The sequence below is a fragment of the Homalodisca vitripennis genome, chromosome 1 (genome assembly GCF_021130785.1).
Source record: "Homalodisca vitripennis isolate AUS2020 chromosome 1, UT_GWSS_2.1, whole genome shotgun sequence".
NCBI classification, from domain to species: domain Eukaryota; kingdom Metazoa; phylum Arthropoda; class Insecta; order Hemiptera; family Cicadellidae; genus Homalodisca; species Homalodisca vitripennis.
The window spans coordinates 136076735-136093677 of record NC_060207.1 but is presented as its reverse complement, the minus strand read 5'-3'; the positions used below and the strand labels follow the sequence as shown (position 1 = coordinate 136093677).

The 16943-nt window shown below is 31.9% G+C and overlaps 1 protein-coding gene across 2 annotated transcripts in view; it reads right to left on the bottom strand.

The window, feature by feature from the left end:
- Positions 1 to 2458: 2458 nt before the first annotated feature.
- The window catches only part of LOC124371855 (KAT8 regulatory NSL complex subunit 1), an 86884-nt gene continuing 72399 nt past the window's right edge, over positions 2459 to 16943 (bottom strand). For both annotated transcript variants that reach the window (XM_046830231.1, XM_046830225.1), the window contains 4 exons: positions 16119 to 16284; positions 15586 to 15746; positions 14540 to 14671; positions 2459 to 8101 (listed from right to left, as the gene is read on the bottom strand). In XM_046830231.1, the coding sequence (XP_046686187.1) occupies positions 8024 to 8101; positions 14540 to 14671; positions 15586 to 15746; positions 16119 to 16284 (537 nt within the window). In that variant the 3' untranslated portion in view covers positions 2459 to 8023. The remainder of the gene's footprint in view (positions 8102 to 14539; positions 14672 to 15585; positions 15747 to 16118; positions 16285 to 16943) is intronic.

Genomic DNA, 16943 nt, shown 5'->3' with positions numbered 1-16943 from the left:
ATTTATTTGAGCCTTTTTATCATTTTTTTTCAACTTGTATAATTTTTGCTGGCCAGTGTTGGAACCCCTTCAATTTTACAAACACTAAATCCGCTTCACAAAAGTTATTAGATTGGAGGAAAGCCATTTTGAATAGTTATTTGTCTGTTCTCTGATTACGTTCTTTAGTTCCAACTGTGTCTAAGGTACTAGAGAAAGTAGTACTTTCAAGAGTTCTTGAACACTCTGATACAGAAAGGACAAGATGGGTTTATCCCAGGAAAATCAACTATTACTGCTCTGACTGAACTCATTGAAAAAATAATAAATAATATTGACTTTGGTAACACTGTCACAACTATTTTTCTTGACTTAAGTAAAGCTTTTGACTCCTTCTCATAAACTAATCTCACTAAAATCGGCGCCCTTAGAATAAAAGGAACAGCTCTTAGCTGGTTCGAAAGTTACCTTACTGGGTGAGAGCAAGTAGTGGAATTAAAGCAGTGTGTGAACAGTGTTAATGAAGTTTTACAGTCCAGACCACAAAATATTACAAGAGGATTCCCACATGGATCAGTATTGGGCCCTGTATTGTTCATATTATTCATAAGCGACCTGTCTGAAAAACTTGAAGCCTATAGTCACCCCGTCATGTATGCAGATGATACTGCACTAGTTAACTGCAATAAATCAGTAGAATCACTGTATATCAACACCTTCATTTCAGTTAGCTTAGCACAGCAGTATTATTGATTAAATAATGACCTGGTGTTTAATCCATCTAAAACCAAGCTCCTTGCAGTGGGAAGGCTTAAAGATCATGTATCACGACCACCAGATTTAGATAGAGTGAATGAACTAAAAGACCTTGGTGTGTTTCTTGACCAATGTCTGTCGTGGAACTGCCATATAGATAATCTTTGCCCAAAACTAAGCTGTGCCATCTTTGCCCTTAGAAGAATTAAAGCAACTGGCACACCATCAGCCTTAAGGATTGCCTATTTTGAATCTCACCTATGATATGGAATCACCCTATGGGGTGGCTCCTCAGTTGGTAATCTCCAGAGGGTATTAATTCTTCAAAAGCGAGCAATAAGGGTTATGGCCGGCCTCTCTCTCCTCGACAGCTGTAGAGAAGCCTCCAAAGACCTAGACATCCTTACAGTCACCTCAACCTACATAATGGAGGTAATTATTTATGCTTCAAAACAAAATCTGTTAAGAAATGAAGAGGTACATGCTTATCAAACTAGAAGAACTTAGGCATATCATCTTCCAGTCCACAGAACTACTCTCTACACCAAAAAGCCATAATTTGCTGGAGCCAAGCTTTTCAACAGACTTCCCGAGAAACTCAAAAGGTGCAACCCGAAGATGATGAAAAGACAACAACATGACTGGCTGGTGAAGAAGTCAATCTACACCATAGAAGAATTATATTGCATCCTTGACCTTTAATTTTTGCCCTCTTGTTTAAATTTTCTTCTCTTGTAATGTAACCGATTTGGACATTTTTACTATTCTATGATCTGACAAATATTCTATTCTTAATGTTTATGAATAAAGAGTTATTTTTCTTTCTTTCTTACGTGAATAAATAAAATAAATTCAGTGTTGTATGGAGATTTGACTAACTTCTGTGGTCAAATCTTGAAGTAAATAAAAATTCAGTGTTGTAAGAAGATTTGGCTTTCCGATATATTTACTCTTTAGTATTCTTTACTTTGTATTAATTTATTTTCTGTAGTAAAACATATATTATTTATAAAATATAATTACGGTTTTTAACTAAAAACTCAATAAATGAGTTAAATTTTCTGAGAAATTATTAAATAAGGAAACAAAAGTATATTTCCCTCATTGACATTTGATCCATGTTCCTCTGGATCTGAAAACAAGTATGCTATCCACTGAGCCTATATACCTGTTATGTCAGATAAGCTGCACCTTGCCTTGATTAGTTACTTTTGATAATGAAAAAGCTTGAATAGACTAGTTTATTGTTCAATCATTTTATCTTACTAGAAATGTCAAACTCATTGATGGTTGTTTACAGAATTAATGTTATTGTAATGTCATTTCTATTGCAAAGCTAATTTGTTATAATTTTCACAAATTTATAGGTGACAGGTTAGTTCTTGGTTGACAAATTTACAAATATTTAAAATGAAATAAACTGATAATATAAAATAAAAACTTATAATTTAAAACTTTACCATCGGTTCAAACTCTTAATTTAAATATAAAAAACACAGCCTTTTAAAATCAAAATTTAAACAAAATCAACTTGTATACACTGAATCACTATATCTCTATCCATTGCAGACAACATGCAGACATATTAATTTTTTTATATACTCGTTATCATTCATGGAACTATTTTGGTTGACCCCAAGTTTGGTTAACCGGGGTTTTACTGTATCTGTAAAGTAAATAAACATAGAAAGGTAAAATAAGATTCAATTATTTACAGGCATTATTGATGGTGAAATCTCTTTATTTGCAAAATATACACTTTGGAATGACAGCTATATATCAAACCCAAATGTAGGTAATATACGAAAATTTTACCACATGATTCGAATCATCTCAATGTAGAGAGATACTTCTAAGGATTAACAAAAATGTAATCAATATTTTAAGGATCTACGTAACACAGAAAATTGGTACAATCATTACAAACTTAACAGAGTTTTAATGTTAGGATATAACAATAACACCCAGGGAATAAAAATTATATAAATGGTTGGTTGTTTTTTTAATCATAACATATTTACCATGTGCATGGCCTTAAACCTGTAGGATATCGCCTGCGACCTTAATCTTACAATATAATCAAATCGATCAGAATTAAAAAATAAAATACTTTGTCCCACTCATTTAAATAAAATCATTCTGTTATTTTATAACACTCATACCTCAAAAATTACAAAAAATATTTTAAAGCTTTGTTTTCAGAGGCAAGGTTTTTTAATGGAAATGAACAGTTAATAAAAAAAATACTTAATTAAAGCAAAAGCACCATACAACTCATTAAAGCACTATTGTTACCCCATACTGTAAATTATGTTCTCACACCAATCTGGTGATGAATAGTTACAGGCCGTGAAGTAAGAGAGGAAACTGAATATGTGGGTGAGAGGGGGAGTAATTGGAAGTTTCCCTCTTGTGGCACTCTGTTAAGCTTATACAGAATATTAAGTTCAAAAGAAACATTTTTAAAACTATCTTGTAACTAAGAATAACTTGTTCATTAACTTTATCTGACAATTTATTGGCTTGTGTTGGGGGCAATTTAGACATTTCTACCTTTAACATCTGTACAGGCAAACTTTTATATACTGAATGGTTATGTTCTAGAACAGCTAATACAGACTGAACTAGTGCCACAGTTTTATTGCAGCTAGAGGTTGGGAAACATAATTGCCTTGCCATCAGTTTCTTTACTCCTCTCACGGCGAGTAGTCTATGCAATACAATACTTAACCCTAAAAGTGTACAAGTATAACAATCTTAGAGCAGCAATATATGATCTTAAAATTACTGAATTCTGTTAAGGTATATGTTAAGTTAAGGGTAAAAATAGTGATGGGCAAATCCAGAATTTTCGAATCTCAAATCCAAACCTAACTTCTTAAGAAATCAAGCCCCGAATTTTGAATACTAATAGCTTTTTTTATTTATAATAATCACAAATCCGATTATTAACATTTTTTAAACTGAACTCTTATTTCGAAGAAATTTTAAGAGGTTTAGGGAAATATTTTAATAAATAAGTCATATCCTGCACCTTCTACTTTAATTTCTCAAATTACAACATGGACTTTTAAGAATACATACCATTAATATGCAAAAAATATAGACATATTTGCATTATTTATAAAATGTATTTTATGTGCTTGATAACTTTCAAACCAACTCCAGCCTAAAAATATTTAAGACATAAAAGTACATATATTTTATAAATAAGAAATATTTATACAACTACACAAAATGTAGGGTAAATAAATATTAGTGAGTCTGTTAAATTAGACTTGAGGCAGTGTACAAACATTAATATAAAACTGCACAAAAATAGTATTTTAGAAAACTATTATACTTTGTTGATTAGTTTATCTATCTATGATTCGTCATACACAAGTACAAAATATGCAAGTTTAATTTGTGTACTGCTGATCACCTTTAATCTGTGTGTATAATCACAGAGAGACTCTCGTGCGATGAATTGTATATAAATACGGAAGTGTAAAAAGTTATTTACAAAATTATGAGTTTTTTTAATATCAAAAATGTTTTATCACAAAGTATAACAAAAACATATTTTAGCTATCAGTAATTCACGCACTATCGGTACTGCACAGGTGATAATTAACGACTTGGTAAATCTCTGCAAATACGATTGTTAAATCCCGTTGATCGATTCTCAAATCCGAATTTTGTTAAAGATAGGTGGACTCGAGATTCAGGATTCAGCTTTGACACATCACTAGGTAAAATCTAGTGATTCAGTCATATTCACTGGCAAATCAGAATGTAATGAGACTGTAGATTCTTAAATTAAAAAACAATTGAGAATAATACTATTAATGGATTAAACAACCAATCGGCAAAAAAAAACACAAATTAACAAATTTGAGTAGAGGAACTAATCCACCTGCACAAACACTCTAAGTCTTGGCTCTAAATATTTCAATCAGTCACAAGTTTATGAAGATATCAAGGCATGTACATATTGAATACTAGTAGCATGATCTTTACTTTGTAAGTTAAATTAAAAGTAAAACTTTCAGACAATTTTGACAACAAACATAGAAATCATAAGATACAACAAAATTATGATTTTGTACACATCTGGGGTTGATAATCAACATCAATTATTATAATAAATTAGTTACTGTATTATGAAGAGGTCTACATTGCAATTTGGTAAATATAAATTCGTTTTTACTACACAATGCAATCTCTCTAATTATTGCACTGTGTTCTACTACCAAACAATAACTGCCAATGTTTCAAATTAAAACACAAAACAGATCCGTTGATGTGTAGTTTAGTTGGGTGCTAATTTCTCAAATTGAGTTTTAAAAGTTAAGTATTGTCTACATCTATGAAAACCGTAGAAGACACAACTAATATTACGAATATTTTTTGAATTATATTTAGTACAACTTACTCATAATGTCCTCTTCTGTGGTCAAAATAGTTCTTTACATTTTGAGAACTTGAATAAAGCAATTTTTAATCAATTTTATCAGTAGTGCATATACATCAATATTCAATACTTATAAATATACATGTTTATATACACAAATAAAGAATTAAGTAATGTGTTAAATTTTGATTTGTCTGTCTGCTAATTAATAGATAGACTGCCATCTGAGGGAGAGAATATACAATTTTCAGTTCAAATGCCTATAAAAGATCAATGTTAGTGTTAGAAGATGCAAGAGAATATGTTGAATCGGTCCCTTTTTAAATAAAATTTACCTCAAAAATCTTGTGATGAACTAGTTCAAACATACTTTATTTTAAAGATAATTTTTGTAACTTGAATACTAGATTTCATTCACAGTTTTGCTCACATTACACAAATCATGCTAGAATAAAAATTTATAGCAATAAAAACAAATTTAAAAGCATAGATTACTTTATTTGTCAGTCCAAAATAACGCAATAGGTAAGTAACTCATGTTTTAAGGAGGTAGACATGAAGAAAAGAGCACATATCAGGTCTCAAAATTGAAATGTTTTAGCATTTTATATCTACGATGGAAAATGTATGAAATCCATTAATTTTTTAAAGTAAAAGTGGTTTAATTTATTGTAGGATCTTAGTAAACAATAGTTGGGCAGAAGCAGTTTAAACTTTAGATTTAGTAATGTGCAATGAGGAGGCATGTCATCCAAAACTAAAATTTGTTGCCGCTATGAAACCTTCTGGTTGTGTGCTATCTACCAGTGAACAACAGAAAGAAACAGCAATTATAAATACATTAAATGATATAATTAAACATTTTTTTTATAAACTCCTAGCAGCAATAACAGATTTTACATTATTTTAAAATGTAATTTACTGGAAGGAAAAATATTAAAAAGCCATAAATTAAGCAAAAAATCTAATATGTTGCCATTATCTGCACATATTACTGCATAGTATTACCGTCACATATTCCTAATATTGACTCCAGGTAAAAGATTTGGTTTTATTAACTCTGCTCTCTTTTATACTGAAGAAGCCAATAAAATATCATTGCTTTTTATGACATAGCCTACAAAAAGTAACTTGCCAGTGATACATTTAGGTGATTCTTGCTCATTCTCTATGGTTTTACAAGTTGTTATAAGAGAAACAGATACACATTACTAAGAACCTGTACGGGAAACTAATTTAATGTTGATGTTTGCCAGCAAAGGTCAAAATATAAACACTTATTTATACTTCAGAATTTTCTTCATATTTGCAGTAAGAATTTTCACTCTTATATTTTGTAGTAGGTTGCTGCCACCAGGCTTGGCCTGCTGAGGACTAATTACTCCCTCAATGGGTTAATTTGTATCGTACAACTTAAATATAATTTTCATAGGTACAAAATGTGAGGTGAATTAAAAAAACTGAAAATGAATGAGGAGAATGGTGGTTGTTGGTGGAGGGTTTCCTTAACTATAACTTTTGTCATCACACAATATTTTTAAGTTGAAAAGGATCAATCTTAAACATGTCATTAAATTGTTAGCAATTTTATTCTAAGAGAAATATCTGGGGATCTGTTTGTTTCAACATTCACAACTTTTTCGTCAGAAACCTGTAGTATAGCTTGAAGCACTGAATGTAAATTTTTTTCCATGATCAATAAGTCTGTAATTTTGTGTGTATAAATCTTTAGATTGTTAATATAGCTGCTATCACAGATCTGTATAATATATACACATGTGTATAGAGTACATAACCATACCACTTTAACTTTAGATTTTATTGAATAGTACAAAATAGTTTTAAAAATCTTCTATTGTTTACAAAATCAAACAGTTTCCTTCATGACATTAACTTCTCACCCATCTCAGTACTGCCAAATACCGATCTATAGTTTAGTGCCTTCACACTTCATGTTTCCCTATGCAGTATTATAACTCTGCAGTTATCTAAGCAAAATATTTTTGTATTAAATAATTTTTTGTGAGTTAACATTTAAAATTGAGTGTTCTTTAAAATAAAGAATATTTTTCTGAAGCAGTACTGGAGAAAACACAATGGACTACATAAAAAGGTTTGCATCTTCTAGAGTAATAAACTACGCAATATTAAGGAACAACAAAATTTGTCATAATACCAAAATTTGCTTACAAAAATAAATTTATGCTTGAGTAGTCATAAGTAAAAACTACTATTTTAACTTCACTTTTCCTTAAGGTAAATGTTTTACATGAGTACAAAAACTCACTTTCAAATATTATTACAATTTTGAATTTTATTGAAACTATTACTTAAAGTAATATCTACAAAATAAAAACTAACATCTGACAAAAATAAAAATAAATTTTAGGAATTTACATAATTTGAAAATTGTTGTTTAATTTATGTATAACTTTTGATCGGTAAATCTTAAAAATAAATCAACAAAAAACCTGCCTCTATTGAATTTCTCATGTATAGTAGATAACAAGATTTTAGGCAAAAATTTTAAAAGTTAAAAACACATTTCATCTGTTATTTTTTAGGACTAGTTTGGATGTAATATACACAAATTCTTACGCTATTTGCTACAAAATATAACAAAGTTATATAGTCACAGCCTACAGAAAAATAATAAGCCATCTTAACACTTTCTGCTATTAAAATATTTTTATTTTAATTACAAGTATTTTGACACTATTCACACATTACTTTTCATTAACATAAATTGTATCAACATGTTTGAAAGTGTAAAAATGAAATTATAATTATAAAAAGTGTACACTAAATATTTACATGGGAAACTGTACAGAGGAGTTCTACCTCTTGAACGGCAGTCGTTCAACAGAGGACTCATCAACTGTCCACTCAGGATCATTTGGGTCCTCTTCCACATAAGTGTCGGCAGACTCCGTTGTGTCCGACAGAGGAGTCAAGGGGCCGGCTTTCACTCTGCAAGTAAGTAAAAAAATGAGTAGGAATAATCAGGTCCAAAAAAAGGAAACTGACAAAGTTCTTTTTCGGAGAAGTTGAGTGTAATGACATTCTTCGTTAATTTTTATTTCTAATTAAGTACAGTACTGTCTCATTTTTCCAAGCTACATGGGTAGATGTGATATAGGTGAATATGTGGGATAAAAAGGTTATACAAACACCACTTAAAGGGTATATGTAAATCGCTTAAAGGCATCACAAAGAATCTTCCAAAGTTTTAAACTATAAGTTCAAGTAGGGGAGAGAACCAGAACCACTTATTCTTTTCTTTACAAGAATGTATACAAAATATTCATGTTAGTTTATAATGCAGTTTATGCTAGTTTTTACTTACAGTTTTTTTAAAATTATATCCTGTTTCCAGTTCAAGCAGCGAACAATTTAATAATGCATTTGGGTACAGTTTAAGGTGATATCAAAATGTCAATTATTATTGTATATCTAATGATTAATACTGATTTTTTAAATTAATTTTTTTTTAATTTGGACACTACACTGAAATAACATGCTAATAAAATAAAAAAGCTTATTAAGTACATTATGAATTTTATTATAATTAATTATGGCACTGACATCCGTATACTCAATTTGTTATATTATAAGTTTTTAGAGCATTCTGTGATTCCGAGTGCAACTTCAGTAGGAACCTGTAACTTCAGACCCTTATGAGTAATCTAATCTAAATTTCTTCACTTATTGTAAGAGGTTACAGTTTTATTTATTTTCCTTATGTTTTTTTTTTAAATATATTTCTGTACTTAGTTAAAAAAAAATTGAATCATCTCTTAAAACGATAGCAATAGGAAAATGTCACTATTTTAGTTATGGTCTTACGTAAGTACCATGGGTCTGAATATGTCACACTCCAGACCAATATGCGAAGAATACAGCAGAAATCTATCTTCTATGGAAGTTAGTTCGATCAATTGAATAAGTAGGTACAACTACCAAACAATATCTTCCACAGTTGCTCTCAGAATGCCAGTATAATTAACTTAATCAATTATTGGCTCTTAAATATTTTATATTTGCCTTCAGATGATATTAAAAAAAAAAAAAAAAAAAAAAAAAAAAAAAAAAAAAAAATAGAATCTGTCCAACAAAACTAGACATTTACTTTGAACAAACTACATCTTTGAGCTATACAGAAAATAAATACAAGACAGACTGTGGTTCAGCCACTCACAACTTGTTCACTAGATTGCATTCATGCACAATTAAATACCATAACGTAAGGTCCCATCCTGATACATGTAACGATAGGTTAATCTGAACAGTGCATGATACTCAACTCGGTCATACTGTCAATGTCTTTCTCCATATCTTGACGACCCACATAAGGAAATTATTTATTTTTTCAATCTGTGTTATGTGTTTAAGTGTGTAAAAATGTTTCCTAATTTAAAATACAAAGTAGGTAAAATATAAAATATTGGAGAAAGTTATATAGTCAGAAGACAGAATTGTATGAACAGGTTTAAAACATGTTATGTAATTCTGACACCAAGGACCGGAGTTCAGGTTGAAAGCAATGTTTAAACAGAAGCAGTTGACTTAGACTGATCCGGCTGCACAATTATGCATTAGGCTGAGTTATTCTTTTCAGCCCTGTATTATACTTTTGGTTTGTCACCAATTGACACGAGTTAGAGAATCTTGCCTGAGAGATTGGGTGACCATCGCAGGGCACGGATATTACGTCATCTGGAAGGGAATTAGAAAGGGGGTGTGCTTAAATTAATATTGGTTGACGAGACAAGTGTAGGAGAAAGTAGTAAGAAAACCATGAGGGAGTTTGTGTAAGTAGAAATTATTTGGGTATTTGTGAATTTCATATTTGAGTTCTCTTGCTCATCCAATTTGTAGTTTTTAAGGGATTTTCCTTCAATACTCCAACTAAAAGAATACACAATTTGAGATTAGTACAAAGTTTATTTGGTAATTTAAAATATTTTACGAGTAACAGTATTTTCATTGAATAAACGGAAGAAGCATGGCTTATTTTCCTTGTTATAACTATAAAATGACAAGTTTGAGTACAAAATATGTAATCTACTACTTGTAACCTTTGATATACTAGTTATAAAATTAAAAGTACTTGGAATTTTTGGTGACAAACTCGTAAACATTTGTCTCCACAGTGACAGATTTCTGCTTTAACATTAATAAAAAAATCTGGTAAATATTAAGAGATTATTTGAAGAACTTTTATTTAATTTGTAACAAGTGATTTTATTCCTGATTTGATTTTTGTTAGACAATGAGAACACCTCTTCATCTATGAGCTGGATGGTTGCAGGGTAAACCAGACTACTTCTGTAGTCAGGAGTATTAAACAATGTAAGGATATCGTTTTGAACGTCTTCAACGCGACTTAATTTTGAATCTCTTCAGACAGACGATGACCACAGTTTTCAGGAATTGAGTCTGACAATGTCAGATTTCAGAGACTGCACAAAGTGAAAGGTGAAATGGAGCCAAATTCATCCCTTCCCATCATAGCCGTGTCATGGAACTGCTTATTTCTGTTTTTATTTGTTAAGAATGTAATACAAATCTTACATGTTAACTTGTATTCTGTTTCTGGTTCAAGAAATTAACAATTTTAATAAAACTAAGTGCACATTTTAATGTTTTGATGTTAAACACTTCATTATTAAAAGAGTAAGCTAATAATTTGTATTTTTAAGTACTTATGGAATCAATATCTGAATATTCAGTATGCTATATTAAAAAATGGTTTTGAAAGCATTCTGAGTACAACTTAGTTAGAACCTTTATTAATTTTCAACACAACAGAACTGTTTAATCTTTTGCAGTTGATCTGTAGTCATCAGTTGAATAGTCAAATAAAAACAACTGAATCAAATCTAGCACTAAATGCTATAGGTTTTATGAAAAAAATATATAATTAATATATTAACATGGGCTGTGGATTAACAGTGCCATAGTCACCACAACACAATAACTTATGTAACTCATTTACTATACAGTACAAGATATATTTGAAAAATACACTTCTGTACTTAATTTGGCATAAAACTGAATCAGTTAACACAATAACAGAGAAATGCCACAATTTTAATTAAACGATCCTACATTTAAATGGTCTAAATGTCACATTGATCGATTGTGAAGAACTCATCAGAAAGCAATCTGCAACAAACATTACCGAATTGCATTTAATTTGCGATCTATGGATGGCCATCAGCGCCATCCCTGTTGGGTTATTTATTTTATGTTAGTATAGATTTGTAATACTAATATGATTTTGTCTTGGTACTAATATTTGTGTTTTTTATGAAATAAATCATTTATTCATTTATATCAGTAATATTGTGAAATCATGATTTTTCAAACGTATTTAAGCAATTTTGTTGGTATCGGAATCGAGTGAAAAGATACGCAGTATTGAGTATCGGAAACGATCTATCCCTAGTAAATCTTCTAGGGATATTATAAAAATTCACGCATATTCACACATGTTTTGTAGAGTCCAAAATTCATGCATATTGCACGCTTTTCCAGACTCTCACCGTAGGTGGTAGCCCTCGTAATGGCCAATACATGAAGATTGCATCAGAAAGGTATCTACTATGGAATTTACCGAAGTGGGTTTAGTTCGCGATCTGTAGAATAAGTACCTAGACACCAGTACAGAACTGTACCTCATATATTTGCATCCAGGTAACGAGCACAATTAATGCTATCAATTACTGGTTCTTAAATATTTTCTGTTAGCCTTTAAGATAATGCAAGAATAGAATCACTCCATCACGACAACACAATTACAAAGTAAATAAAGGCTGTGGTTTGTCACATTGTCTTCGTTAGAATATAGTCAAGGACTACGAAACAACATAACATAAGGCTCCTCAGGCACGTTGAACTATTTGGTTTGAACAGTTCGAATCGTCATGTTTGCTGCGGCACAAGACTAGAACTAACCAAGATAAACTCCACTACACTAGTGGAGTTAACCTCAGATCAACTGGCGTCTGATGGAGCTTGTGAACACATGTCAATCTTAATTTACAATTTCACAAACCACGTGGCGTAAAATACAATGTTTCGAGATTAATCAGTTCTTGATTCAAGAAGCTGTCAAATTATGTCTTAATATTATAAGTTCTCGGAGACAGAACAATTTTTCCCAGTTCTCAGAAAGATTCCCAGCTCATTCCTGATCCGTTAAATTCCCGATTTCCCGGTCGGGTAGCCACCCTAGCTCTTGTACATACTTGCTAAGTTTATATACTGAAATTTCAGAGCCAGAGAAAAAATACTGACTTGTAAAAAGTTTGAGTTTAAAGTTTATTTGGTAAAAAGGTTAATTTGGATTAAACTAAGTAAGTCAGGCTCACGCATCCCTACATAAGATTATTACAACATGCTGTGAAACACTGCATATTTTTGTTTGGAACCTTTGAGCCGGGGCTCAGTTTGGACAATTTTGTCTTTTACCTTTTCCCACCTCGGCCACTCTTGTCAGTCGGTGGGGGAGTCATTCCGTCAGAGTATTGATTTTCTGCCTGGTTGGACTGATTGGTCGAGGTCAGGTGGTTGACCTTGACTAGACTACTGACCAGCTGTTCACCGGCACCGGCTACTGTTCGGAGACACGTTCGGCAGAAGCTTACTGTGTTTCTGGCTGTTCTCTGCTCTTCCCGTTTCCCCATGGCTGGCTAACTCCACTACTTTCGGCAGGTAATTGTCTCTCTCACCCTCTTAACTTTATTTTGTTGGCAGATTTTCTCTCCCACGCAGACATATATTTTCGTAGTTTAGTTATAAGTAGTTTATATATTATTTTGTAACTTGTGTTCCTCGTGTACGTTTTTCGTGTCGCTAAGTGTTCTTTCCTGTCTTTCGTACGTTCTAAATTGTTAATTTATTAACTATGCCAGTTAAGTTTTTTATATTTTTGCGCCGTGCTTTCTAATTGATCCGTTCGGCGAACAGAAATTATTTATTTAGTAATCACCTTGTATTTATTTAGTGTAAGCGAGACGGTACAGACTTTGCAAATTTTGTGACCTCGTGTTTTGTGTTGCGTGCAAAATTGGGTGGCAACATTAATGATTTTCATTTTATTGCGTAATTAATTATTTGCCTTATAGTAGCGTGAACGGATTATAATTTAATTATTGTTATTTGGGAAATAATGTACTGTCATTATTTGTAAATTATATAATTATTATTAGGCCTACCTTACAATTAATATTTAATAATAGAATGTAAATTATTATAATATTATAATAGAATGATTAAAATCCAGCGAATTATAGTTACAAGTAAATGTTATCACGCTTAATCATTTAGTATGGCTGTTCTAGCCTATAAGTAAATGTTTATATATTTGAAAATTTGTTTTGTACATAAAATTTAAATATTTTATATATACTTTGTGGCAAACATAATTAAGTTTTTATTATTTCTCGGGTTATACTAATATTTTTTCTGAATATCTACTGGTTATGTTGGGATTCAATAGGGTCCCCGTGAGTGCCGTCAGCGGGACTGGTGCGGCGAGTCTGCCCGAACAACTGAAAAATTGAATGCCCTCGCCCTGCCAGCGCTACCGTACCGGCATCCATCCGGAGCGTCCGTATTCATCTTGAACAAGGTTGGATCCACAATGTTTTTTCCTTCTTCTTATACCACCTGAGAGGATTGGGTTGTATGGAGCGCTGCCAGATGTTAGATCTGGAGGAGGGCCAGTACCTAGCCAGTATTTATTTAGTTTAGTTACATGACCTGAAGGGATTTCATCTTTAATTCGGATTCGTGGAGGCAACTAAGCCCCCGCCTCCTTCGAAAATTTTCTTTAAATATTTTTTTTTAATTTTCGGTTACAAACTTGAAACAAAATTACTTTTTAAAAATAGTGGGCCTAGAAATTCTACAACCTTTTCCCTCCCCTCAGTTCATAAAAAAATTACCTGTTAAAAATTTTATATTTACTACTGCCGTACCTGATATTATGTTATTTAGTATATTATATTATTTATTTATTATGTTATTGTCATTATTGGAATTCTATTGATTGTTGTTATTTAGTTTTTAAGTTACGCGGTGCACCGTGGTGCTGCTTTAATTGTATTTTGCATGAAAATGTTGCCACCTCCTTAATTATATATCATGTACTCGAAATCTTGTCTCTCTTTGTCTCTCTTCCCACTAGTGGCATGTGATGATTTTTTTTTACTTTGCTCCGAGTTTGGGAGGGGCGCGCTTCCTATTCCTCCTGTCTTTTTTTCGCTAACTCGGGACACCTTGATGTTTATAAACAGATAAATATACAACTTATGTTACGGTTTGTAGTAAATTAGATGGTCTAAAAATATTTTATCACTACTTAAATTAAAGAGATAAACCATAATGCAACATACTTACTTCACTGTCACGAGAGGAGTTGAGATGGGAACTTGAATATGCCTTGAAAGGATGACCTGGTGGCATTAATCTCAGCATTTTTTCATATATTTCATCAGTCAGTGGGAACGTTCTGAGGTCATAGGGTGCAACCTGGGGAAAAAATGTAAAAAAGATTTATATATGCTTTAGTTAAGAACTAACCTATATGCTCTAGCTTATACTTTCATTTGATTGTCATCAACTTTAACTTAGAGACTATAAACATTTTATCTTAAAAACGGCATATTAATTTTGTTTTACTTATAAAATATCTTTTAAACTTAAAATATAAAATTTTTTTAACTACTAGCACCGAAAAAAAAAATAAAGATAAACTTACATATACTTGCACAAGCATACCTTTAAGTGGTTGTGCACACTTATGTGTTGACAGATTTGTAAAAAAATACTGTTAGAGTTGTAATAAAAACTGCAAAATAGTTGATAACTTATAAATGTTTTTAATTTTACACAACTAGTAAGTACCTAGTAAGTTACTAAACAAAATGTTTTTTCTCTATTATTTGGCTTAAAAATATTTTGAACAGGTGCTTTTGGTTAATATTAAAGCAAATACCAAATTATTTTTTTAGTGTTCCTCTTATTTATGATTTACTTTTGTGCAAAGTTTGGTATCTGTAGCATAACTACATTTCTCAACCTATGTTTATATGACATTTTTTGCTTGAAATTATGTGTCTTCTCAGCCACAGAATTTTGTGACACCCTTTTCTGAACACTCTTTACATCTGGCGGCTACACAATATCCAAAAAGGAAAAGATCAACAACGTTGCTGGGCCTCTTTAATTACAATAATCTGATAAATTAGAAGATACTCTCTTCTTTTCCATAATTTAGAAGATTCATAAATGACATACTTTATGTATAAAGGGAATAACCAAGTTTGAATAGAATGTTTTTTATTTTAAGCCCATTTTTGTAATGAAAACTAAATCAAAGTAATAGAAAAATATACCGACAGAACATGCCACAAAGCAGTTATATGTCAACAATGAACTCTGACCTCATCATGCAGAGTGTCTGTGGGGGATACACAGCGTGAACCGATGGACTGGCTGGCTGTACGTCTCCGTACGTTACAGTCTGCGTCGGCTGGCTGTGGCGTGGCCGGAGGCGACGTCATCGGCGAGCCTGCACAGTCTGGCGCAGCCGGAGACATCGGGTCTGGACATAACATGTTCAATATCATCTGCTACTTATATTTTTCAAGCTTGTTTTGGTATCAGTTTTTATGCTACTTGAAGGTATTATTTTTTTAAATCAGTACTTAATATGTTTTATTTTTCCTTTCAAACAGTTCTTATGTTATTTTGACTCCTTTTCAATCACAGATAAACTCAAATATTTTGTACCATTCTAAATAAATACATTATGGATATAATAATTGTACAATCGTTTTTCCAAGATCTTTGAATAGGACTGGAACGCTTTGTAAAATACATGTTTCTGGAACAACTAAAATACACCACCATAGTTAAGACGAAAAAAGAAAAACATTAACTGGTTGAGGTGTACACTCTGAGTGAGTAAACTTACCAGGAGTGTTCCCGCCGCTGCTCTCTGCTCTGCTGTCAGCCCTGCGATGGCTGCGAGCCCGAGCCATGCTGTTGGGCAACTTCAGGTACGTTGAGAACTTCTTCTTCTCCTCTTGTTCACACCTCTCATGTCGACTGACCAATACATCCTCCGCTAGATCCTCCGACTGTCAAAGCACACCACCAATGTGATATGAGCATTTTCTGTCATTAACAGCTGTAGTATATAAGAACAACTACCTTGATTTGATTCAAAACTCCTGAATGTTTATATCCTGTGATCCCAAGGAGTGATCCAGTTATTTTATAAAATTTGTATTGCTTAATTAAATTAATAAATTATAAGACTATGAAACAATTAAAAATATGATACCTTAATTTAATGTGGACTTTACTACAGCTATATTATGCAATGTTGAAGAAACTAAGAATTCAATGCTTTATAAGCCAAGGTAGGAATCTCTTTATTAATAAATGGTATATATGATGTACATGAATAGTGCCAAATACAACTTAAATATTACTAATTATACTAAATTTTCACAGGCACTTAACACCTACTCGTATGTCTCTAAAGCAATATGGGAATGTAAAAATGTTCTAGTGGAACTGGCAAAGAAGAACAGAGTTACACTCGGTTGAGTGCCTGGCCATGAGGCGTTCATGAAAATGAAAAAGCAGATACCCTTACCAAAATAGGTACAAAATCCCTTATGGTAGGGTCTGAGCCAGGCTGTGAAGTAGTTTTCTCCTAGAGCAAAGCTCTCATAAAGGATTGGGAAAGGAGGATTAGATCCTTAACCCTTTGAGTGCCACAGCATATTTT